Source organism: Mustela erminea, chromosome 9 (assembly GCF_009829155.1).
Source record: "Mustela erminea isolate mMusErm1 chromosome 9, mMusErm1.Pri, whole genome shotgun sequence".
Classification (NCBI taxonomy): domain Eukaryota; kingdom Metazoa; phylum Chordata; class Mammalia; order Carnivora; family Mustelidae; genus Mustela; species Mustela erminea.
In genome coordinates, this window is record NC_045622.1 from 107,683,689 (window position 1) to 107,707,706 (window position 24,018).

The window sequence follows — 24,018 nt, forward strand, 5'->3', positions numbered from 1 at the left end:
CCTAGCAGGGAGGGGAGCGTGTCAGCTGGTAGGGTCCCGTGCCTCGGGCGAGCTACCGGGGGACGAAGCTGCGGGAGCGCGCGGGCAGTGGCCGGCCGCGGAATACTTGTGTGCTGCGGCCAAGAAGAAGGGTGATGGAAGGGCGGCAAGAGGCTGGGAAGGAGAGCAAGGTAAAGGATGCGAATCCCCTCCCCCCCGCCTCACTCCACGATACCCAGTGATGCCCAATCAGGGAGTGGGACGTGTGTGCATGTGTTCGCGCGCACGCGTGAGCTAGAGAGACCTGAGCAAGGGTGGGGGGGGCGCCACTGTGGCACCTGCATGGGGCATGGTGAGGATGGCAAAGGGGGCAGGGTTTCCCTTTGTCATGACAGATGGAAAGGGACCTGTCACTGCCACTCCTCCCCTCCGCCCGACCAGCTCACGATTATGGCCTAATAGGGAAGAAGAGGAAGGAGGGATGTCAGGGATTGGGAAGAGTACCCTTCTCCTTTGCCAAGGGAGCGGGGGAGGGATCCAGTACAGCACTAACGGCTTCATTTGTGTACCTGTGTTCATATAATCATAAGATCATTAATTCTTCATTTTTTCCTCTTGACTTCATTCAACAAATAGTTATTGAGCATCATTGGGCTCACAGAGGTGCACACTTTTCAGAACTGGACGCGTGTGCATAGTGGGCGGTGGCCGAGGATAAGGATGGAGTAGCTGTGGTCCATCCTTGAAATCCCATCTCCCTCAAGCAGTTACCAAACAGTACAGGTTACAGCAGAGATACTAAGGCAGCAGGAGGGGACAGGAGACTTAGGGCCCCATTGTACCAATGAGTCAGATTGTGTGTGTGTGTGTGTGTGTGTGTGTGTAGGGGGCAGGTTGCAGTTGGACAAAGGGGAAGGCTGCCCTGGGGATATCAGAGAAGCCAAGTGAGGAGTGGGGTTCAAGGGACTTTGGAGAGGTGAGGGGGCTGACAGACACAAAGTATAGAGCAAAAAATACCCATTTCAATGTTTATGTTCATATTCATGGCTAAATTAATTAATATACATAAAATGCTTAGATCAGTACCTGGCCTATAGGAAGCTCAAGTGTAAGTGTTAGCTGTTATGTTGTTGGTGTTGTTTTGTTGTTGTTACTGTTATCATATGGGATATTTACTAGGCTATCAAACCGATGGGTCCATCCCCAAACTTTGTAGGTACCATACTCTCTGAAAGTGCAGTATTAGATCCTGTCCTCTAGAATAAGCATTACTTTCTCTAAGAGTCTCCTTTAAATAGAAAGAAATGGAAAGAATACTAAATGAAGATGTAAATAAAAATATAATAGAAGAGAAAATGAAAGGGGCGCCTGGGTGGCTCAGTGGGTTAGGCCGCTGCCTTCGGCTCGGGTCATGATCTCAGGGCCCTGGGATCGAGTCCCACGTCGGACTCTCTGCTCAGCAGGGAGCCTGCTTCCTCCTTCTCTCTGCCTGCCTCTCTGCCTACCTGTGATCTCTCTCTGTCAAATAAATAAATAAAATCTTTAAAAAAAAAAAAAAAGGAAGAGAAAATGAAATAATATAAAAATACTTGACTAATCTAACAGAAGACAAGGAAAAAAAGAATAAAGCAACAAAAAAGAAGATGAGAAAAAGAAAAAAAAAAGCAAGATAGTAGGTTTATAGTTTATGTTAATAATTACAGTAATTATGAATAGACCAAACACTCCGGTTAAAAACATATTCAGAGGGTGCCTGGCTGGTTCAGTGGTAGAACATACAACTTTTGATCTCAGGGTTGAGACTTGGAGCCCCACCTGGAGTGTAATGTTACTTAAAAAAAAATTGAGACTGGACTTTTTTTCAGATTGGATTTTCTAAAAAATAGGCTTCATGCCCAACGTGGAGCCCAGAGTGGGACTTGAACTCACAACCCCAGATCAAGACCAGAGCTGAGACCAAGATTCTGATACCACCCAGGCGCCCCTCAGATTGGATTTTTAAAAGACAACTATATTCTGTCAAATGACACATACTTTTAGGGGTGCCTGGGTGTCTGAGTCGGTTAAGTGTCTGACTCTTGATTTCAGCTCTGGTCGTGATTTCATGGATGGTGGGATGGCTCTGGGCTCCATGCTCAGCAGGGAATCTGCTTAAGATGCTCTCTCCTCTCCCTCTGTACCCTCCCCAACATGTATACTCTCTCTAAAATAAATAAATAACTCTTTTTTTTTTAAGAGGCATACTTTAACTGTAAGGACCCAGAAGAATGCTGGCATAGCTACATTAATTTCAGATGAAGTAGACTGTGAGATAAGAAGTATTAGAAATAAAGAGGGACATTTTTTAATGGTTAAAGTGTCAGTTCAACAGGAAGATGTAACAGTCCTAAATTGGGGCACCTGGGTGGCTTGGTGGGTTAAAGCCTCTGCCTTCGGCTCAGGTCATGATCCCAGGGTCATGGGATCAAGCCCCGCATCGGGCTCTCTGCTCGGCAGGGAGCCTGCTTCTTCTTCTCTCTCTGCCCACCCCTCTGTCTACTTGTGATCTCTGTCTGTCAAATAAATAAATAAATAAAATCTTTAAAAGGAAAATAAATTGACTTTCTAAAAAAAAAAGGTCCTAAATTTATATGCAACTAATAGCATCATTTCAAAATGTGCAAAGGAAAAGATGACAGAATTAGAAAGAGAAATAGCTCACAATTACAACTAGAAGTGTAACACAACTCTCTCAACTGTAGAACAAGCAGACCAAAAAAAAAATCAGTAAGGATTTTGAAGATTTAAAATATCATAATTTAAAAAAAAAATACTGGGGCGCCTGGGTGGCTCAGTGGGTTAAGCCGCTGCCTTCGGCTCGGGTCATGATCTCAGGGTCCTGGGATCGAGTCCCACATCGGGCTCTCTGCTCAGCAGGGGGCCTGCTTCCCTTCCTCTCTCCTACTGTGATCTCTCTCTGTCAAATAAATAAATAAATAAATAAATAAATAAATAAATATATACTATGATTGGGGCACCTGGGTGGCTCCGTCAGTTAAGCATCTACCTTTGGCTCAGGTCATGATACCAGGGTCCTGGGATCCAGCCCGCCTGGGGCTCCTTGTCCAGTGGGGAGCCTGCTTCTCCATCTCCCTCTCCCTGCTACTCCCCCTGCTTGTGCTCTCTCTCTCTCTCTGTGTCAAATAAATAAATAAAATAATAAAATACCATGATTAATCAACTTGATCTAATTGGTTTAATTAGAGCTCTGTACCCAACAGCTGCCGGAAACACATTCTTTTTGAGTGCACTTGAAAAATTCACCACAATACATTATGTGTTGGGCTATATTGCAAGTATCAAGTTTTGAAACTTTGAAATCATAGAACGAGATCTCTGTCCTGGTAGAATTAATGGGGAATCAAAGCAAAAAGATAACTAGATTCCAAAATACTTGGAAAGTAAGCAACGTGCTTCTAAGTAACTCATAGGTCAAAGAAGAAATGACAATGAAAATTAGAAAAATTTTTAAAGAAATGGTTTTGAAAATATGATAATCAAAACTGGAGATACAGCTGAAGAAGTACCCCGGGGGGAAACTTATACCTCCAAATGCATATTTTAGGAAACAAGAAAGATTGAAAAAAGTCAGTGATCTACATTTCTTTTTTTGTTTTTTTAAAAAAAGATTTTATTTATTTATTTGACAGAAGAGATTACAAGTAGGCAGAGAGCCAGGCAGAGAGAGAGAGAGGGAAGCAGGCTCCCTGCTGAGCAGGGAGCCCTATGTGGGGCTTAGTCCCAGGACCCTGAGATCATGACCTGAGCCAAAGGCAGAGGCTTAACCCACTGAGCCACCCAGGCACCCCTTGTTTTGTTTTTGAAAGATTTTATTTGTCAGAGAGAGAGAGCACAAGCAGGGGGAGTGGCAGGCAGAGGGAGAAGCAGGCTCCCTGCTGAGCCAGGAGCCCAAGGTGAGACTCCATCTGAGGAAGGACCGTGGGATCATGATCTGATCCAAAGGCAGACTTAACCAACTGAGGCACCCAGGCATCACAATGATCTACATTTCAATCTTAAGAAACTAGAAAAAGAAGAACAAGTTAAACTACAAGAAAGTAAAAGGAAGGAAATAATAAAGAGCAGAAATCAATTAATAGAAGATAAATATAAATGTACAGAAATACAACAATGCCAAAAATAGTTTTTCGAAAATATTTAAAGAATAATAAGCATCTAGAAAGACTGATGAGAGAGAGAAAGAGCGAGACCGAGAGGGAGGAAGGGAGAAAATATTAATTACCAATATCAGGAATGATAAAGTACATATTGATAAAGATGTTTCAGTCATTAAAAAGACAGTAAGAGGGGCACCACCTGGGTAGCTCAGTCAATTAAGGTTAAGTGTCTGCCTTGCCTCAGGTCTTGATCCCAGGGTCCTGGGATTGAGAACCGCATGGGGCTCACTGCTCAGTGGGGAGTCTGCTTCTCCATCAGCCTCTGCCCCTCCCCCCGCTCATCTTTCTCTCTCTCTCTCCCGCTTTCTCTCAAATAAATAAAATTTTAATAAATAAATAAAGTATTTAAGAAAAAGCTTATGCCAACAAATGAGAGAATTTAAACAAAATGGACAAACTACTTGAAAAATGCAACTTACCAAACCTGAAACAAGAAGTAGAGAATTTCATTTCAATAGTCCTATATTTATTATAGGAAGTAAATTTATAATTAAAAACTTTTCCAAAAATACCTCTCTAAGCAATAAAATTCCACGTGTGTATTGTTTGAAGCCTTAAAGGAAAGCTAGTAACATTCTTATGTAAGTTATTCTAAAAACAGAAATAGAAAGCACAATTCAACTTATTTTAGGAGGGCAATATAGCCTCAATACAAAAACCTGTCAGGAAGAGGTAGATGATGGTGATAATTGAACAACACCATGAATATCCTTAATATCAATAAACTGTCCACTTTAAAATGGTTAAAATGGTAAATTTTGTGTTATGCATGTTTTACCACAAAAAATCCTATCAAAAACATTAAAAGAGAGGAAAAATACAGTTTAATTTGTCTTGTGAACATAAATGGAAAAATCGCAAACAAAATGTCATCAAGTTGAATAAGCAGTATATAAAAATATGATACTTCAGGGCACCTGGGAGCTCACTTGGTTAAGCATCCAGCTCTTGATTTCAGCTTAAGTCATGATCTCAGGGTCATGGTGTTGAGCCCTGCATTGGACTCCACACTCAGCACAGAGTCTGCTTGTCCCCCTCCCTTTGCCTCTACCCCCAGTCACTTGCTTGCATGGGCTCTCTCTCTCTCTCTCTCTCTCAAATAAATAAGTAAATAAAATCTTAAAAAAAAAAAAAGAAACCAAAAAACAAAAAGGTAATACTTCATGATGAAGGCCTTGTTCCAGGAATGCAGGGTGGTACAATATATGATGATCAATCAATGAAATTCAGGACATTACAGAATGACAGGAAAACCCATTTGATATCTCAATAAAGGGAGGAAACATAGATAAAAATCTTACCAAACTAGGCATAGAAGGGAGTCTCATTAATCTGATTCAGGATTAATCATTTTTAGGATTTTTTTTTAAAGATTTTATTTATTTATTTATTTATTTATTTATTTATTTATTTATTTTAGAGAGAGAGAGATTACAAGTAGGCAGAGAGGCAGGCAGAGAGAGAGGGGGAAGCAAGCTCCCTGCTGAGCAGAGAGCTCAATGCCGGGCTCGATTCCAGGACCCTGAGATCATGACCTGAGCCAAAGGCAGAGGCTTAACCCACTGATCCACCCAGGTGCCCCAGGATTACATTTTAAATGCATTCCCTCTGAGATCAGGAACAAGTCAAGAATTTCCTTTCTCACATATCACCATTTCTGCATTGTACTAGAGGTCCTAGCAAATGCAGTAAAGCAAGAAAAAGAAATAAAAGGTATAAAGTTTGGAAAGGAAAAACTAAAACTGCCATTATTTTATATTATAGGATTTTATCTGGAGGAAATCCAAAATAATCTACAAACTATTAAAAGTAGTAAGTAAATATAGCAAGGTTCTTGGACATAAAGTAAATATAGAAAAATCAATTGTGTGTTTCTACATACTAGCAATAAATAACTAGGGAATGAATCTTTTAAAAGTATTTCAAATAGGGGCGTCTGGGTGGCTCAATGGGTTAAAGCCCCTGCCTTCGGCTCAGGTCATGATCCCAGGGTCCTGGGATCAAGCCCCACGTTGGGTTCTCTGCTTGGCAGGGAGCCTGCTTCCCTTCCTCTCTCTGCCTGCTTTTCTGCCTCCTTGTGATCTCTGTCTGTCAAATAAATAAATAAAATCTTTTTTTTAGAAGTCTATTTAAAAAAGTGAAATATTTCAAATAGCAACAACAATAAAAAAAATCATAAAATACCTAGGAATAAATCTAACAAAGATGTGCAAACCCTTTACAGAGAACACTACAAAACATTACTGAGAAACATTAAAGAAGATTTAAATAATTGGAAATATATTTCATGTTGATGGATTGGAAGATTCAAAATTATAAAAATGTCTATCCTTCCCAAAGTGACCTATAGATTCAATTTAATCTCAATCAAAATCCTGGCAAATTTTTTGGGTGTAAATTAACAAGCTGAGTCTACAACTAAATAGAAATGCAAAAATCTATAATAGCCAGAATGATTTTGAAAAAGAACAGGTTTGTTAATTCTATCTGATTTCAAGTTTGTCAATTACAGTAATCAAGACAGTGTGAAAATATCAAAAGTACAGATGTATGGATCAGAGAAACAGAACAGATAGTACAAAACCTATAACACTTATGAAGTCAATTTATTTTCTACCAAAAAAAGATTTGTACCAGAGCAAGTCAATACTCAAAAGTTAGGTTTTTTTTTTTTTAACAAATAGTGCTAAAATGACTGGCTGTTATATGACAAAAATGAGTCATAACCCATACTTTACATTGTATACAAAATGAAGTGAAGGTTGATCATAGACCTAATTATAAAAGCTTACACTATTAATTTCTAGAAGAAAAAAAAATAGGAGAATATCTTCATGACCTGGGGGTTGGCAAAATTTTCTTCAAGGGTATGCAAAAATCCTGCATCATAAAAGAAAAGAGCTTGTAAAATTATAGGTCATTAAGAGAGAAAAGGCAACCCACAGAAGAGGAGATATTGACAACACATGTAACTGACAAAGGACTTGTCTCCAGGATATATAAAGAGTCCCTACAAATCAATGAGAAAAAGACAATCCAATTTTTAAGAGAAGGGAGGGGAGGGGCACAAGACTTGAATAGGCACTTTACAAAAGATCTCTAAACAGGTGATGGATACATAAAATGGTATTCAACATCATTCCTCACCAGGGAATACAAGTTAAGCCACAATCTGCAAATACCCTGCCCCCACCAGTATGGCTAACATGAAAAAGACTAACAATTCTCAGTACTGGCAAGGGTGTGGTGCCACTGGAATTTTCATACAGTGATGGCAGGAATATAAATTTGTACAATCACCTTGAGAAACTGGTAGTGTCTGCGAAAGATTTAAACACATGCCTGCCCCATAGAAGACACATGGAAGAATGTTCAAGGCAGTTTTATCCATAATAGGCCAGCCTTGAAATAATCTAAATGACTACCAACAGTAGAGAGCGAGGGGACATGAGCGGTGGGCTGGTGACAGTCTATGTACTGGTGAGCCACGCTTGAAGGTACAGTGGCTTCTTCCTTCACTGGGTACAGTGGTATAGACTGAGTAGGTGTTTAATAACGGTGTGTGGAAAAGCTCAATGCAAGAATGAACTCGTAGTCTGGGGACTCACTGGTCGGGATGCCTGAATTCAGTAACCAGTGGGGGAAGAGGTGAGCTGGTAGCTGAGAAAGCACTTGGGGTTTGGGATTTGAGAAACTGGGTTCAAATCTGGCCCAGCCACTGCTGATTTGGGACAACTTATTTCACCTCTCTGGTGCTCTCTGCAGAGCAGGGAGAAGCCGGCCCGCTTCTGAGGAAGGAAGTGTGGGAAAGTCTTGTAGTGATTGTAGAACCCCAAGCAGTGACTCCCCGGGATCCCTCTAGCTGGTGACCCCAGGGCATTGAAGAGGCAATGCTGCTGAGGCGGGCTGTGCAGGAGGACCCGGAGTCCGCCGTGAGGATGCGGTCAGGGGCTGTGGTCAGTCGTGTCAGAAACCTCCCCTCCCCGGCAGCCCTCCTCCGTATCAGTGGACCTGCAGGGAGACAGTACCTTGCAGGTGGAGATCTCTGATGCCGTGAGCGAGCGCGACAAGGTGAAATTCACCGTTCAGACCAAGGTGAGGCTGCCAGAGGAGCGAGGGGGAGTTGAAGCGGCGGCCTTGGGAGCTCGAGGAGCCCGCTTCCCTCGGTCTCGCTTGCCTTGGGGGTGAGGGCCAGATGCCAACGTCAACTCTGGGCCCTGTTCCTCAACCTGACTCCTGCCCCCTGCCTCTCCGAGAAAGCAGGCATCTTGCCTCCTCTCCAGTTGCCTTTTGCTTCTGGCCCCGAGTCCTAACCATCCCCTGTCCGTCATCCCGATGGAAATCATGGATGGCTGAGCCACTGCCCCCAAGGTGGGCCTCACCTGGGATGTGGGATTGGGGAAGCCTGAGAGTGGGTGCCCAGGATGCCCGGCGGGTCCAGGGTTTGGGGGGGAGGAGAGACACTTCAGACATGCTTCCCGGCTTCCAGAGCTGCCTCCCTCACTTCGCCCAGACGGAGTTCTCAGTCGTGCGACAGCATGAGGAGTTCATCTGGCTACACGACGCCTATGTGGAAAACGAGGAGTACGCCGGCCTCATCGTGAGGAAGGGCCGGGCCGGCTGGGGCCGTGAGGGGCAGGTCTGGGTGCTTGGGTGGGCATGGAAGACTGAGCGACGCTTCTGGGGGTGGGTGATGGCCTTCTCAGCCATGAGAGACCTGCCCACTCTGTCCCTCCTTCGAGCAGATTCCCCCAGCCCCTCCAAGGCCAGACTTCGAGGCTTCGAGGGAAAAGCTGCAGAAGTTGGGTGAGGGGGACAGCTCCATCACGCGGGAAGAATTTGCCAAAATGAAGCAGGAGCTAGAGGCGTGAGTGCTACTTCCTTTCCTTGAGCTCCAGGCCCAGCCCTGTCCTGAGAGTCCCCGGATTTCATCCCCTGTGGTTAGTTAGAGACCCTGACCTCTGACCCCAGGGCTCCTGAGGGGAAGGGGGCGGGATGATCAGAGCCAAGGAGGGTCCTTGAGCTGCCTGCTGATTTCCGCAGGGAGTACCTAGCTCTCTTTAAGAAGACAGTTGCAATGCACGAGGTCTTTCTGCAACGCCTTGCGGCCCACCCGACCCTGCGTCGAGACCACAACTTCTTTGTCTTTTTGGAATATGGCCAGGATGTGAGCTGAGCCAGAGCACACCCTTGGGTCACCCTTGGGGGTTGGGCGGGGAGGGCGTTAGGTGGGTTCAAGCCTCCTTCTCATCAGCTCCAAGAGTGACGTGAGCCTGGGGTGCGAGGTGCGAGCGCCCACCCCAGCACCATACTCTCCCCTGTGTGCCTCAGCTGAGTGTCCGAGGAAAGAATAGGAAGGAGCTTCTTGGGGGATTTCTGAGGAATATCGTGAAGTCTGCAGATGAAGCCCTCATCACCAGCATGTCAGGGCTCAAGGTGACCCCTGGGACCCCTCTGTGGATTCAACCCAGGGCTTCAAGTCCACAGCAAACACTGAGGCCCAGGGTGGCTGCGGGAGGGAAACCACCGGTGGGGCACGGCCTAGAGGGAAATCGTGCTGCCCCTGTGAGTCCATGGCCACCATGTTCCTGCTGACTCAGTGTAAGCGGCTCCTGTCTGGCTCTCTTAGGAGGTGGATGACTTCTTTGAGCACGAGAGGACCTTCCTGCTGGAGTACCACACCCGCATCCGGGACGCCTGCCTGCGGGCAGACCGTGTCATGCACTCCCACAAGTGTACGCAGGGCCCAAGGGGCCCTGGGTTCCCTGCCCCTTCCCCCTGGCATGTCTACTCCCTATGGGGAGAGGAGAGAGCAGGAAACATCCCGTGTCTCTCCAAGACACAAACACTGGTGCTGGGGCTTGATGTGCAGACCGAGGGGGTCTGATGGAGGGCTGTTCCCCAACAGGCCTGGCAGACGATTTTATCCCTATCTCTGCTGCACTGAACAGTCTGGGAACACAGGAAGTCAACCAGCTAAAGACGTGAGGACTCCCTCTTGCCCTTCCTGCCCCTGTCTATGCCTGTAATACCGTGCGTGCCCGCGAGGGGTCACTGTGGAAACACCCTATCAGCGTAGGTGGGAGGTGAAGTTCCTGCTGGGATTTGGGAAAGACGCCAGGGAGATTTCCCCACTGCAGGGCATCAGCAAGGGTAGCGCTAAGGGCAGCGCTAAGGGCAGGGAGGCTTTAAGCAACACCCTCTTAAGAATCCTGCCCTAACTCTTCCCCACTGCCTCCTAGGAGTTTCCTCAAATTGGCAGAGCTCTTTGAACGACTAAGGGTGAGTCCTGCCTTGTGTATTGGAAGGGCACCCAATCAATATCCTTTGCAGGGACTAAATAGCCTCCTCCTAGAAAAGGACAAAGCTCGAGGATCATTTCGGAACATTTGGTGATAACTTGGGCCAGTGATACCCTGGACTCACCCTCAGTCAAACCCTAGTTTAATGAGCTGGAGAGGAGACAGGGATCCGGTCTGAAGTGTGCGTGCGGTGGTGGGGGTGGGGGTGGGAAGCAGGCCTGGCAAGCCATGTACAAGGATGGGCCACGTGCCTCTGGGAGGCTGCCCCACATTGCCAGCATCCTGCCCCAGACACACACTTCCTGAACTCTCCTCCAAGAGTCAACGGCAGTGTGCCAATCTTTCTAAGACTCTGCTGGATCATATCTCCTCCCTGCTCAGGGACCTTCGGGGACCCTGCCCTTCCAGAAATTGCCCCAAACACAAAGCCCAAAGTCCTTAGTTTGCTTTTTAGGCCTTTGGGATCCAGCCACTGCCATCTGAGCACTGCCAGTGACCTCATGGTTCCCTGAACACGTACGAGGCTTGCACACCTGCAGAGCCTTTGGCTGTTGTCTGATTCCTACTCAGCCCCCAAGATCCGGATCAGATGCCACTCCTCAGTCAAGTTTTCCCTGGCCTGCTCCCCTGAACATCAGGGTTTGACCTGGAGTGGTCATCAAGTGACTCTGTTGGCTGTTGAGAGGAGCAGCAGCACCTCATCCCTTAGCTGCTCCTCTGCAAGCTCCCTCCCCAGCCTCCAAACTTCCTGATACAGAAGCTGGAGGGCCGCGTGGCATCTGATGAGGACCTCAAGCTATCAGACATGCTGAGATACTACATGCGAGACTCACAGGCAGCTAAGGTAAGATATGTCCCCAGCACAAACCTTGGGGCTGGAGGACAGTAGGACTGGACCAACAGGGGAGGGCAGGCAGACGAGGCCGTGGGCATCGACGATCCTGTGCCCCTGCTGGCCCCAGGACCTGCTGTACCGGCGGCTGCGAGCCCTGGCCGACTATGAGAACGCCAACAAGGCACTGGACAAGGCACGCACTAGGAACCGGGAGGTGCGGACTGCCGAGAGCCACCAGCAGCTGTGCTGCCAACGCTTTGAACGCCTCTCTGACTCAGCCAAGCAGGGTAAGCCCCATGGCCCCAGAGGCCCTGCCACTGGGCTTCCTACTCTGCCAGGGTCCCCATTTTTCCTTCCTCCCCTCCAGAGCTCATGGATTTCAAGTCCCGCCGTGTCTCCTCCTTCCGCAAGAACCTCATAGAGCTGGCAGAGCTGGAGCTCAAACACGCCAAGGTGAGCCCTCCACCCTCACTTGCCACCTCCCTCCCAGACCTCTACGTTCTTACCAAGTACTGGCAAGCATGTATTGGGGGCAGGTCTGGGAGTCCCCCGTGGACTTTCGGGGTCGTTTCATCTTGGACCAGGACGCTTCCCTTCCCATCATTAATATGCCCTCAATAAATGGCAGCTGTTGTTGCTGAGGACAAGAATGCAAGAGGGAGGGGGGCAGGACTTACGAGTGTGGGAAGAACGCCCCTTCTATCATGAAGCAGGGTGGCAGTGGTGGGGGACATCAAGGTCCTCTCTCCTATGCAGGCCAGCACCCTGCTTCTCCGGAACACCCTTATCGCCCTCAAGGGGGAGCCTTAGAGCAGCTACAGCCTACTTCAGGGCCTTTAGTGGCAAGAGTCCCCCCGATTTCCCCCAACATACCACCTCCCCCACCACAGCAACCACTAGCCAGGCCCCACGATCTCCCAGGGCAAGCCCATGCCCCACTCCCACCCAAAAGGGCCAGGTCCTGCAAGAGGAAGCTAGGGCATCATGGGTACCATACTTGGCCACAGGTAAGAACCCCGACCTCAGGGAGGCCAGGGGTCTGGACCTCCCTCCACTCCTGGGAGTCTGGGGGACAGCCCTGGCCCACCCAGTCTCCAATCTCCCCCCCCTCCCCCCGAGTTCATTTGTCTCCAGCCTGTTCACAAATAAAAGCTTGCTTTTTGTAGCAAGGAAGCCTGCTTAGTCCTTACTTCCCACAGCTCCAGGGCCCACCAGGAAAGTAACCAGGGCACTATGGACACCAGACCCTGGGCACCCCACCCCCACCAGTGCCAAAAGTAACTACCCTTCCTGCTTCCCACTTGAAGAGACACTGGCAAACTCCAAAGAACTAAGGAACCAGCTTTAACAGGCTTTTTCCTTTTCCCCCCAGTTTGGGTGTGTGTGTGCACGTAATAAGCCCACATTCCCACCCTTAGGGTGAGATTTATAGGATACCTTTACCTCCCAGGCTGGTGAAAACCCAAAATACATGTCAGAGAGCCTGCAGCAATGCTAGCAAAAGGCTTGGGGCTCCAGCCAACACCCTCTTGGTTAAACACAGGGAGGTGGGGCCCAGGAGACTTGGGTCTGAAGTCCCGGGATCCACCTGGCCTGGCCCCACCCCGGACTCCAGTCACATCTCCAGAAGGCTAAATGCTCAACTTGGCTTCTGACTCACAGCAGCCACTGGACCCAGCCCTCATAGATGAGTCAGCCATCCATGAAAGAAGTCAGAGGAAAACCAGAGAGAACCTTGAAGACAGAACAGCTCAAGAGGCACTTTGTAACTCACAATCTCACAGCCCACACTAGGCAGGCCTGAGCCTGGGGTTGAATAGGCCTCACTGCCCAGCTGCCCACCCAGGGAAGAGGCTACAGGAGAGTGTTCAGGTATGAAGGCCATTCTGCCCGAAGGGCTCCTGCAGATGGCAGCAGACACACCCCAGTTCATTGAAGTCCCCAACAGTCAGTTTGGGCCCAACCAGTGATACCCCCTATGAGTGAAAACTGTCAGAGGACAGCTCAGCCAGGTGCTGCGACCAAATGAAGGGGGTGACTGGAGGCTGGGTCTAGAGAAGAGACACTGCTCATTATCTCAGCATACCTTCCCCGGCAAGGTCCCTTGGGCCCCAACCCTGAAACAAACATCCCATTAGTGAGCCTTTTTATTGTTGTGTGTGTGTTGTTTTTTTTTTAATTGAAGGTCCCTTACTGGTCCTGCTTCCACAGGTGGCCAAGACCAGGGGAAAAGGGGAAGGGAACCAGGCGGCGCAAGGAGGGGTCATCTCCACAACATTCCATTTATACACAGAACTAAACAGACAAGCACAGAGTCACTATTGCGGTTAGAAGTTGGCAGCATGGGAAAAGGGAGGAACAGGTGGGGAATTGGGGTGTCGTTAAAAAAAATACAGGCCCCCCCCAAACTGGGGTGCCTGGGGGGAACTTGGTCTGCTTCAACCCAAGAGGAATCAGAAGATCAAAAGCGGTTTGGGAAGGCCAGAACCGTCCGGGAATAGAGGGAAGAGGAAGGTCCAGGGGGTGAGGGGGGCTGTTTGGCAACTGGGGTGAAGGGATTGCCCTCCCCCTGCTGGGATCCCCCCAGCCCCTCCGGTCTGGCAGGAAGGGGGCAGCCTGCAACCCCCATGGGCAGGGTCTGGGGCTGCCAGATGCTCCAGGCAGGGGGCTGGAGGGGGCTCACAAAGGCTTGCCCTCCAGGGAGATGACGGCACTGCCCCCCAGTTTCTCTGCCAGGGTGCAGCGGTCCTTGACCTCCTCGTAGCAGTTTGCTTGTAATTCATGCTTGATCCCTGTGAGGAAGAAAGGGAGCATCTGTGAGCAGGATGCGTTGGGGGAGGGGAAGTTGGGGCTGGGAAGGAGCCAATCAGAACAGATGGAAGGGACAAGGTTACCTTCCAGCAGGCAGGGAAGAGGAGGGGAGAGGCATCTCATATACCATGCCTTTCACCCCGCTCTGCAGCCAAAGCCTGGATGAAAAGGTACATGGCATCCATGCTGGCCCTTACCCGTCAGCTTTTTCTTGATGGCATCCTTGGAGCTGGCATAAATCATTTTGCTCTTGAGGGGTGCAGACTCAGGTGCCCTGGAGGGAAACGACAGGGAATATGCAACAAACTTCTCTCTCCAAGTCTGGAAGTACCCTCAAGTGAGAGAGGACTTCAAGCACTCGGGCTTTGCTCAAGTTCCCTACTGACCAGTGTTTGTTACAAGTCCCCCCCACCCCAAAAACACACAGAGGTCCCCATGCTGAGAAAGCAGGGTGAGCCAGAGCTAGGGAGGCCACAGAAAGAAGCGCCTGCAGGGAAGCTCACCAGAAGATAAACACCAGGTCCTCCTTCTTGCTCTCCTTGGTCTCATAGGTTGCGTCGTAGAGGGCATAGCGGCAGTCCTTGTCTGGCAGCATCTTGACAAAGGTGGCGTAGGGGTCATCTACAGTCTGGCCCACATCACCCACCAGGATCTCCTTGCCCTCCTCCAAGATGATGTTCTTCTTGTCCTCGCTCAGGCAGAAGAGCACCGCCTTCTTGCGCTTCTTCACCTCCTCTGGTGTCGAGGACTTGCGCACCTTCATGTCATTGAACACTTTGATGACGCCATCAGAGACCGCCACGCCGGAGGCCTAGGGGATGAGCCACATACACTTCAGAAAGGAAAGCCTTTGGGGGGCACCTGGGTGGCTCAGTGGGTTAAAGCCTCTGCCTTCAGCTCAGGTCATGATCCCAGGGTCCTGGGATGGAGCCCAGCATCCCACCTCCTGCTCAGCAGGGAGCCTGCTTCCCTTCCTCTCTCTACCTGCCTCTCTGCCTACTTGTGATCTCTGTCAAGTAAATAAATAAAACCTTTAAAAAAAAAAAAAAGTAAAGACTTTGGGACTCCCCCTAAAAAGATCTTAAGATCTCCTTTGCAATCTTAAGAGATCTACCTCAGATACCAACAAGTCCTCAACCAAGAGATCATTACTCCTTCCCAAGACAAGTGTCAATATTTTGCCACCCCACCACAAAGCCACCGTCCAAGGACCAAATGAGACAACAGAACGGCAGCCCTACAAGAAACCTTTTATCATCTAATTCAACATCACTCCTCCTCACCCAACATCTTATAGTCCAGAAACCAAGAACCTGTAAGCAGCAGAACCTGGGCTTTGACGTGAGCCCAGAATTAAAAGAATCCACAGGCTCCTTTCTTACTCACAGTACTCCATCTCAGCTTTTCGATAATAGTCCTGACTCAAAACTTCACAGACAGGAAAGGGAGACCCAGGCACCCAGGTTAGAGCCACCTCTTCTGGAGAGAGAACGAGGACCCCCAACAATGGTAGACAGGACACCAATGAGTTTAACAGTTCTCGTTAAGTCCATCAGAACTAGTAGTGCAGCTGTTCACAAACCATCCTCTTTGCTGGGATCATCTTCAACCAAAGCAAGAATCACAGTCCCTAATTAAAACACTAACCCATTAACTCCCCGTCCTCCGGGGAAAATGTAGCACCCGAAGATCGCTTGACATAAGTTAGTAGGTCAAAACCAAATACCCGCGGTCCTCGAGAGCTCTTTAAACGTCTACTCTGGGTCGTGTTGGGGGGGGGCACCCTAGCCTGGTGGGGGGCTGCTGTCCACAGTGAAATCTGCTGCGCCCCCCGCGCCCGGAACTGCAGAGGAAGCCGGCCACGTGACCAGCCGCTTCCGGAGTAGGCGGGGAAAAGCGCTCGCCCGGCCAGGCCCCCTCCGGGAGAAAGCAGTACCCGGAGGCAGGAGCACCCCCAGGGCCTCAACCCCGAGGAATCGCCTTTTCCGACAGGCCTATCAGCCCCCTCCGCAGCCGGCCGGAGCCTGGACAAGTTACACAACCTTCAGTTCTCGTAGCCCTGGGGCCGAACACAGGGGGCGGGGTGGTTTCCGGGCGGTGCCTGCCTGGGTCACTTCCCTAAACTCGGCTCCACCCTCAGGCCCCATCCGGGAAAGACGAAGGCCCCGCTTGTCCAGGGCTTCGGGCCCAGCGGCAGGGCCTGAGCGTGTGCGCACGCGCCGGTGGACCGTGCAGTTCCAGCCTCTGCCGAATGTACAGAGCGGAGAACCCAGATGGCTTTGTGGGCTCCCTCGCAGGGCCGTGATCTCCGCGGTGCAAACCCGTGGCTCCGGGTCGCGCGGCGCAAGCCCCTAATCCCCAGCGTCAGCACCCGGACCCCTCCGCCCCCGCATCCCCTTGGCCCTCCGCCCCCGCCCCTCCTGGGCGCAGACATCCCTGCCACCTGCTCTCTACAGACCCGCCAGCCGAGGGAGGGTGACGCGGAGACAGGAACAGCCCTTGGGTGGGGCGCGCGCGCCGAGACCGCTCGCGCGCTTTTCCTTCGCCGCCCCCGGGCCGGGTTCCGACGTCGCGTGCTCCCGTCGAACGCGCGACCCCGTGAACCGACTTGGTTCAGCGCGCGCCAGCGGCTGCTCCGCGAGGGGCGGGCGCGCGCGCGCGCCGCGGACCCCCCTCCCCCACAGCCGGTGTCCGCGCGGGCGCAGCAGCGCGGTGGGGGAGGGGAAGGGAGTCCAGGGGGCGCGCGAGCGACGGCCGAGCCAGCCCTCCCCAGCGTCCGCGGGCGCGCACGCGCGTCCCAACACCGCCCGCCCCTCAGCCCGAGACCCTCATCCCGCCCGGGGCGCTGGGGGGAGGGGTGCCGACGTCGCTCCACCGTTCCCTCCCCCGCGCGCGGACGACCGATTCGCAGCCGCCTCCCCTCAGTCGCCATGGCCTGCTGCTCACCATGTTTCCGGAAGCGAAAAGGAGATAGCAAGGAGAGTCAGGAGAGATGAGAGCCGCTGCAGCTGCTGCCGGGATCCGACTGAACGCGGCCTCTCCCGGCCCCTTCCGTTTAGTATGAGCCGCACAATGAGGGGCGGGGCGGGCTTCCGGCGCTCCCCCCACGGGCCGACGGGAAATGAAGTCCGAGGGTCCTGCGCCGTCCTCGGGCTCACTGGGTAAGAGAGTCTTTTTCGCCAGCCGGCCTCCCAGCGCCACATTACATGCTGGGAAACGTAGTCGGAGACCGCCGAGAGGGACTGGGGTTATGGCACGGAGAGCGCGCCCATTGGTCGAATTTTCCAAGAAACGCTCCGCTGAGCAAAGGCCCCCCGCGCTAGGTACTGTGACCCGAAAATGAGCTCTCGACCCCGCCGCGCGGAACTGTTTCCTAAAATCCATGTTGGCAGGTTATGGTCTGAAAATTTCTAAATTGAAGCAAGTGTTTATTGGCCTGGAATCCTGTCCTAGATAGAGCAAGGAGAATCGCAAGTGTAAAGCGTCGTCAACCTCCATATGCACCTTTTATATGCAAACCCACTGTTCTCCTGAGAAAAGGCCATATGCAACTTAAATAAAATTAGAATAAGAGAAAACACACAAGAGAAAGGCTACAAGGAAGTCTTTGAAAATAGAGCTTTGTCCTTGTTTTAAAGACGTCTGGCAAGTTAACGAAACAAAGGGAGAAGGGCAGGGGATCGTGCGATCAGTTTAAAGATCGTGTGCCTTTTACTAGAGAGAGTGAAAAGAAAACATATATTAAACCAGATTTGCATCACGTTCTCGAGTGGTAAGCTAGGCATACAGTTAACTTAAAACCCGGAAAAATTAAGACACAACTCTGTATTAGCCTGAGTTTCAAAAAAAGAAACGGGTGGGGACTACGGGAAGTTTTCGTTGGCCTCGAACGACGACCTTAGGCCTTAGTCTTAGGCTCTGCGGAAAGACTACAGAGTGGCAAACAGGGTAACTAAGGGTATCGATCCCATCAGCAGAATAAAGAGTGTTAATGAAGAGCTGGAAGCCTGGTCTTCAAGACCGGGAGTGGGGCACCTCGCAGGGCATGCCGGGGATTGTAGTCAGGGACATCCCGCTGCACCGCCCACCAACCGAGTTCCGGGGAGCCCCAGGTGGAGGCCGCCGCCCGATCCCCAGCCCGGTAAGCGACCCTGCCAGAAAAGGAGACTGTCTCCACTTTTTTCAAGCCTCGGAGTTTCCAAGAGTAACGAGGAGGGGGACAGAGACTTCGGAGTTACCCTGGAGACACGCTCCCGCCCGCCCCTAGCCACGGGATGCCCTAGATGTCCTTATTAGGACAAGAGACTAGAGGGGGTGGGGCCAACGCGAACGCCCGACGGAGGCTCCTTATAAGGCAGCCTCGGGAGGGAGGCGAGAGTTCGGAGCTGGCTGGGAGGGTGGGGGGAGCCGGGTTCGCGGTTGGGCGGAGTCTGAAGGGGCGGGCCTGGGGCTGTGGTTCCCGCCTCTCCACTCCTCGAAGGCCCGACCCCAGCTCCTCGCGACTTCCGTAAAACAGCTGGGGGAGAACTTAACTCCCTGGAGGGATCCTCGAGCCGTACCTGTCCCTCAACTTGGGACCCTTCTGCATAATCCTAAACATAAACCTCCTTAAGGGTCTCCCACCTCCAATGAGTCACAAAAATGACCTATGTGTTCTCCCTTTCGTTCTGGCTCTTACCTCCAGTCTGCTCCCCTGAATCTAACCACGTACCCATCTCAGGCCGCCCCCTTCCCCCGCCGTGAGGCTCAGCACCTCCTATATGTCCCCCTTCTACTTGTCCTCTGTTCCCCTCCGTCCTCCTAGCTTTGGCTTTCCCTGAATGTCCCCGACTTCGCTCCCCTCCTCCACTGCTAGATCTCCACGCCTCGCTCCCCCGACCCCCCTGGGGATCTTGTTTTCTTCGGAGGGTCCTTAGCTCCTCCTACATTACCTTTGTATCTTCATCCCCAGTACTGCTTTCTAGATGTCCGTCCTATAAATATACCTGCACTCATTTGCACCCCGCCCCGGCCCCCACCTCTTGGGCTTTTCAGAAGCTTAGTCCCTCTCCAGCATCCCCGGCAAAGGTGGGACTGAAACTTGACAGCCAGCCTCAGGTTCCTCGGTGTTAAGCACCACCCCCAGCCAGCCCTCCCAGCCACACCGGGGCGCTGTCGGCCTTTCTGTCTCCGCACAAAGAGGACACCCCGCCCCCCCACCCCGCCCCCCCAGCTCTCGGAACTGGGTTGGGAGGAAGGGGCGGGACAAGGCTGGGGGCGGGAGGGTATGGGTGGGGCCCGTCCTTTGACTGGTTTGGGACGGGAGGGGCGAGGGGGTGAAAGGCCGCAGAGAAAGCGCTGGGCACCAAGCGCTTAGAGTAGTGCGGGGGCGGGGAGGGCAGCAGGAGACTTTTCTCTAGTTAGTGCCCCGCTTGGGGCCACGTGATTGGAGAGGTCCCGCCCTCACCCTCCCGAGTCAGGTGTTCGAATCCCGTCTCCAGAACTGGCGGCGTCCCGGTCGGGTCGGCGCGAGGCGCCAGAGGACCCTCCCTGAGGCTCATGGCAGCGCCGGTCCGCTTGGGCCGGAAACGCCCGCTGCCCGTTTGCCCCAACCCGCTCTTCGTACGCTGGCTAACCGAATGGCGGGACGAGGCAGCCAGTAGGGGCCGCCGCACGCAATTCGTGTTTCAAAAGGTGGGTCCGGGCTCGAGACGGACAGGTGCGGGCTGGTGCGGGCAGGTGCGGGCGGAGCCAGACAGCCAGGCCCGCCTTGACCCGGTACGGTACCCCTGCCCCGGCCAGGCGCTGCGCTCCCTTCGGCGGTACCCACTGCCTCTGCGCAGCGGCAAGGAAGCTAAGATCCTGCAGCACTTCGGAGACAGACTCTGCCGTATGCTGGACCAGCGGCTGCAGCAGCATGAAGCATCAGGCGGTAAGCGCTAGAGTCAGGGTCGGTGGTCCCCTGAGCCTCCCCTAGGCGTAGGCTCCGTAACCACCTGGGTTAGCTTCAGGTTCTCCACTCATGTCCAAGTTGCTGTTTGACCTCAGGTTAGTAGCTGGCTGGCAGACCTCACCCCTCTCGCCTACTACATGAGCTGGCAGCGTCCTAGACCTTCCCTCCTGCTGGGTTCGGTGGCATTGACTCTCTTCCGTTGCTGCAGGTGACCATGCCCCGACTTCATCTGGAGAGAAGAGTCCAGCCCGTGAAGGACCCTTTGCCACAGTCCAGGATGCTTCCATGCCAGTGAGACGTGGGCAAGGGGAGTGAAAAGGAAAGTGGGAGCACCAGGAGTTAGATTTTCTGGCTGGGGGAACTTCAGGCCTGGGTCCACCTCTGTCACCAGTGATGCCTGGCCCTCGGCAAATGACTTACTCTGGTGCTTAGTTCTCTTCTCTGTAGATGGAAATACTGAATGATAATAGAGTCAGGTGAGAGTTCCAGAATCAGGCTATTTAGACCAAGCCCAGTAAGTCATGACGATTGCTATTATTGGTTTTCTTGCCTTACCATCTCTGTTTCCCAACCAATGGCTGAGGCTGGGTCAGACAGATTACACGCCCACCCCCCCACCCACCCCCCACACCCCGCTCCAACCTTTCCACCATCTCATCCCAGCCTTCCAAGTCCTCCCGTCATCTGACCCAATTTCCAGACAGGGAAACTGAGGGGCAGCTGAGGGACTCATTCGGGGCCGTGTAGCCTGCTGAGACAGGGCCTGAACCTCGGCCCTGCCAGGGATGCAGTCCACAATGGCTGATTGGTTTCCATGTTCAAAGCCACGGTGATTCTTTCAGCTTCCAGCCCAGCCCAAAGCAGGGGGCTCAGGCAGCTACTGGCCGGCTCGGCACTCAGGCGCCCGCGAGATCCTACTGCTGCTCTACAGGGAGCACCTGGTGAGCCCGAGGCTGGCCCGGGAGGCAGGAGCACCCAGGCACTGGGGCCTGAGGCTCCTGGAGGAGGTGGGCCCTAGTACTGCACCTATCTATCTTAGCACCCTAGCGCCTAGCACTTATCTGGGTTACATTTCTGCCTTGATTACAGAATCCTAGTGGCCACGGCTTCCTAGCCAAGGAGGAGCTGCTGCAGGGGTGTACCCAGAAAGCCCCCAGGGTGAGCCTTGAGAAGGGAAAGGGTGGAGCTGAGTGGCGGCGAGTCACACCCTAAGCCCACCAGAGACTTCCCTTCTTGGGAGCAGGCGGTGGCTTGGGGCCCAGGGAGCTGGACTTATGGTACCGCCGTGTCTCTCTTCCCCTATGGACAGGTGGCCCCTGGGAGCACTCGACCCTGGCCAGCCCTCCGCTCCCTCCTGCACAGAAACCTCGTTCTTAGGACACACCGGCCAGCCAGGTGGGGTCGACTACAGGGGGAGACAGGAGGTGTGTGTTGGGCGTTGGGGGAGGAGGGGAACATGCATGACGTTCTGAGCGGGGCACTGCCGTCACCCAGCAAATCGCAGGCCTTGTGCTGTTGAGTTGGGTGTGGGAAAGGAGGGCCTTACTTGCAGGAGCCCGTATCGTGGGAATACCAAGAGGACCCGAGAGACCAGGCACTAGGCAGCGGGGAGGAGAGGGTGCCACAGGTTTTACTGGAAGAGCGGAACACCTTTGCTGAGGACCCAGCATTTGGACACGTCTTAGAATTTAGTGGGGGAGAGATGCAAGCGCAGCACTCTGGAGAGGAGGGACAGGGTGTCTGAGATGTGCTTGTTGCAGACCGAGAGACGTCCCTGGGCAGGTCCCAAGAAGGCTATCTGAGGAATGAGAACACAGCCCGGGGGGTGACTTGTTTGGGCAGGGGTCGCCAGGGCTGGTGGGACCAGCCAGGCTGGGGGCAGGCAGGAGGCAGGAGGGCGGGCCAGGTGTGAGTGAAGAAGGGAGATCTGTGTTCATCAGGTACTCGCTGACGGCGGAGGGTCTGGAGCTCGCCCGGAAGCTGGCTGAGTCAGAGGGCCTGAGCTCACTGGACAGTCATATCAGGCCAGAGGAGCCCCCTGGGGAGGAGCCAGAAGTGCCAGGAACGGCCTCTGCTGAACTGTGAGGAGGAGGGGGAAGGGGGGGCCATAGGGGGCGGCAGAGTCTCCCAGAAACAAGGCCAGCCCTCTCCCCATCATCTCCAGCTGAGCTGCCGCACCCACTTGGTTGCAGGGGGCGGCGGTGTGGGGGGGCTGCCTGGCGCCGGTGTCCTGGCCTCAGACACGCCGACGCCCCCCTCCCCCTTGCAGTGGCGCCAGTGAAGGGAGTGTCCAGCAGCCACCCCTGGAGCTTGAGCCTGGAGAGTACAGGGTGCTGTTGTGTGTGGACACCGGCGAAGCCAAGGGGTGAGGGGGCTGGGGGCGGAGGAGCAAAGGAGGCGATGCTGGGGGAGGGGGTGGCAGGGGCCCGCCCTAATCTAGGCCGCCTGTCTCACAACTCCAGGGCGGGGCACAGGCCACAGCTGCTCCTCGAGCTACAGCGTCTGCGTGTGCCCTACATGGTGCGCAAGCTGCACGTCGGGGACTTCGTGTGGGTGGCTCAAGAGACCAGGCCCAGAGACCCAGGTAGGGTGTGGACCGAAGGGCAGGTATCCGAGGCAGGGCCCTGGGGGGTCGGGGTGTGCGGGGATATGAGCCTCCAGAACCCTTCTTGGTCTCCTGGCAGCAAGACCCGGGGAGCTCGTCCTGGACCACATCGTGGAGCGCAAGCGGCTGGATGACTTGTGTAGCAGCATCATTGATGGCCGCTTCCGTGAGCAGAAGGTTCCTAGAACGGCCTCACCGTGCCCCCCACTCCCTCGGCGCTAGGGCCCCTCCGAAGCCCAGGGGTGTCTGGCTTCAAGGCAGAGCTCCCATAGCCATTACCCCCATTAGAGATGCACCCAGCCAGCTCCAAGATCAGAGCTCTCGGGCCCCTGTGGGCGCACAGTAGGGGCACAGGGTGACTAGGCTGGACTGAGGGACATATTCCAGAGCCCTTGGGCGGCCAGCGCCCATGCTCCAGGATAAACAAGACCCAGACCTCCAGGAGTGGAAACAAAGCGGCTCAGTCTGGGTCCTGGCTGCTGGGCTGGTCGCACAGAGAGGCCGTGCGTGGACCGAGAGCGTGCGAGAATGCCCGTCATTCAGAGATGATGGGAGGCTCTTCCTGACAACGGTAACAGCGTGAGCAAAGGTGGAGGCCCCGAGACAGGCAGAAAAGCTAGGGAAGACAAAGAGGTGGACTGGTGACGATTTTGAGTGTGACATGATTGACAGCTGGCACCTGACACCCCCCCCGATCTTGTCTCCCTCCCCAGTTCCGGTTAAAGCGCTGTGGCCTGGGCCACCGAGTGTACCTGGTAGAGGAGTATGGCTCGGTGGGCCACCTCAGCCTTCCCGAGAGCACGCTGCTGCAGGCTGTCACCAACACTCAGGTGAGCCCGGAGGGCCAGGCCAGGTTGGCGGGGACCCCATAGTCCGCGGCTCCAGCCGGGAAGCCCCTTCCTCTCCTGTGTGGGCTCCTCTCTGCCAGGTCATCGATGGCTTCTTTGTGAAGCGCACAGCAGACCTCAAGGAGTCGGCTGCCTACCTGGCCTTGTTGACACGGGGCCTCCAGAGACTGTACCAGGTGAGCGGTTGCCCCTGTCCCTGTCCCCCCAAGTACTTGGGCCCGGGGCTCCCCTGAGGAAGTGAAGCAAGCAAGATGCCTGGTGTTCGGGCTGGCCCATTGAGGCCTAGGATTGGGCAAGGACTGGCGGGGGGGGGGGGTCCCCTAGAGCTGGCCTGGCCTCACTTCCCTCTCCCCTCAGGGCCGTACCCTCAGCAGTCGCCCCTGGGGAGCCTCTGAGGCCTCTGAATCAAGGCCGGGGCCCTCCCCAAATCCTCTGTGCTCACTCCTCACCTTCAGTGACTTCAACGCAGGTGCCATCAAGAACAAGGTA

The 24,018-nt window shown here is 53.1% G+C and overlaps 3 protein-coding genes across 16 annotated transcripts in view; 2 read left to right on the forward strand and 1 right to left on the reverse strand.

The window, feature by feature from the left end:
• Window positions 1–13,724, forward strand: SNX32 (sorting nexin 32). Of its 6 annotated transcripts, none has more exons than XM_032357383.1 (13): window positions 1–170; window positions 8,184–8,291; window positions 8,686–8,796; window positions 8,942–9,063; window positions 9,240–9,363; window positions 9,528–9,632; window positions 9,826–9,931; window positions 10,105–10,180; window positions 10,439–10,478; window positions 11,256–11,342; window positions 11,461–11,620; window positions 11,701–11,786; window positions 12,996–13,724. In XM_032357383.1, the coding sequence occupies exons 1-13, from the start codon at window positions 135–137 to the stop codon at window positions 13,125–13,127; spliced, it is 1,293 nt and encodes a 430-aa protein (XP_032213274.1). In that variant the 5' UTR covers window positions 1–134; the 3' UTR covers window positions 13,128–13,724. The 6 variants fall into 6 exon arrangements, with proteins under 6 accessions (XP_032213274.1, XP_032213275.1, XP_032213276.1 ...); XM_032357384.1 differs by lacking the exon at window positions 12,996–13,724 and adding an exon at window positions 12,090–12,250; XM_032357385.1 differs by lacking the exon at window positions 12,996–13,724 and adding an exon at window positions 12,090–12,250 and having other exon boundaries at window positions 8,187–8,291.
• On the reverse strand, window positions 13,478–19,104 carry CFL1 (cofilin 1). 3 transcript variants are annotated; one of them, XM_032357393.1, is made up of 5 exons: window positions 19,076–19,104; window positions 17,091–17,301; window positions 14,648–14,955; window positions 14,342–14,418; window positions 13,478–14,125 (listed from the first exon to the last, which is right to left on the reverse strand). In XM_032357393.1, the coding sequence occupies exons 1-5, from the start codon at window positions 19,087–19,089 to the stop codon at window positions 14,013–14,015; spliced, it is 723 nt and encodes a 240-aa protein (XP_032213284.1). In that variant the 5' UTR covers window positions 19,090–19,104; the 3' UTR covers window positions 13,478–14,012. The 3 variants fall into 3 exon arrangements, with proteins under 3 accessions (XP_032213284.1, XP_032213283.1, XP_032213281.1); XM_032357392.1 differs by lacking the exon at window positions 19,076–19,104 and adding an exon at window positions 17,505–17,543 and having other exon boundaries at window positions 17,091–17,306; XM_032357390.1 differs by lacking the exon at window positions 19,076–19,104 and having other exon boundaries at window positions 17,091–17,543.
• The window catches only part of MUS81 (MUS81 structure-specific endonuclease subunit), a 10,378-nt gene continuing 3,596 nt past the window's right edge, over window positions 17,237–24,018 (forward strand). For 2 of the 7 annotated variants that reach the window (XR_004289092.1, XR_004289093.1), the window contains exons 1-14: window positions 17,239–17,305; window positions 19,625–19,817; window positions 19,926–20,055; window positions 20,285–20,367; window positions 20,919–21,017; window positions 21,166–21,234; window positions 21,386–21,471; window positions 22,017–22,157; window positions 22,346–22,441; window positions 22,539–22,660; window positions 22,761–22,858; window positions 23,395–23,511; window positions 23,610–23,705; window positions 23,999–24,015. Coding sequence is in view for 4 of the 7 variants with exons in the window: in XM_032357378.1 (XP_032213269.1) it covers window positions 19,683–19,817; window positions 19,926–20,055; window positions 20,285–20,367; window positions 20,919–21,017; window positions 21,166–21,234; window positions 21,386–21,471; window positions 22,017–22,157; window positions 22,346–22,441; window positions 22,539–22,660; window positions 22,761–22,858; window positions 23,395–23,511; window positions 23,610–23,705; window positions 23,887–24,015 (1,401 nt within the window). In the remaining 3 variants the exon portion in view is untranslated. Of the gene's footprint in view, window positions 17,306–18,195; window positions 18,286–19,624; window positions 19,818–19,925; window positions 20,056–20,284; window positions 20,368–20,918; window positions 21,018–21,165; window positions 21,235–21,385; window positions 21,472–22,016; window positions 22,158–22,345; window positions 22,442–22,538; window positions 22,661–22,760; window positions 22,859–23,394; window positions 23,512–23,609; window positions 23,706–23,886; window positions 24,016–24,018 lie in introns of those variants that run through there. The other 5 variants (XM_032357377.1, XR_004289091.1, XM_032357378.1 and 2 more) reach the window with 5 other exon arrangements.

Coding starts and splice junctions, on each gene's coding strand:
- SNX32 (XM_032357380.1), top strand. CDS start 135: ATGGAAGGGCGGCAAGAGGCTGGGAAGGAGAGCAAG. Junction 8,797..8,941: donor AGGAGTACGCCGGCCTCATC/GTGAGGAAGGGC, acceptor TCCTTCGAGCAG/ATTCCCCCAGCCCCTCCAAG. Junction 11,621..11,700: donor CTCTGACTCAGCCAAGCAGG/GTAAGCCCCATG, acceptor CCTCCCCTCCAG/AGCTCATGGATTTCAAGTCC.
- CFL1 (XM_032357390.1), bottom strand. CDS start 17,528: ATGGATTTTAGGAAACAGTTCCGCGCGGCGGGGTCGAGAGCTCATTTT. Junction 14,956..17,090: donor TTTTCGCTTCCGGAAACATG/GTGAGCAGCAGG, acceptor CTCATCCCCTAG/GCCTCCGGCGTGGCGGTCTC. Junction 14,419..14,647: donor GACCTGGTGTTTATCTTCTG/GTGAGCTTCCCT, acceptor GTTTCCCTCCAG/GGCACCTGAGTCTGCACCCC.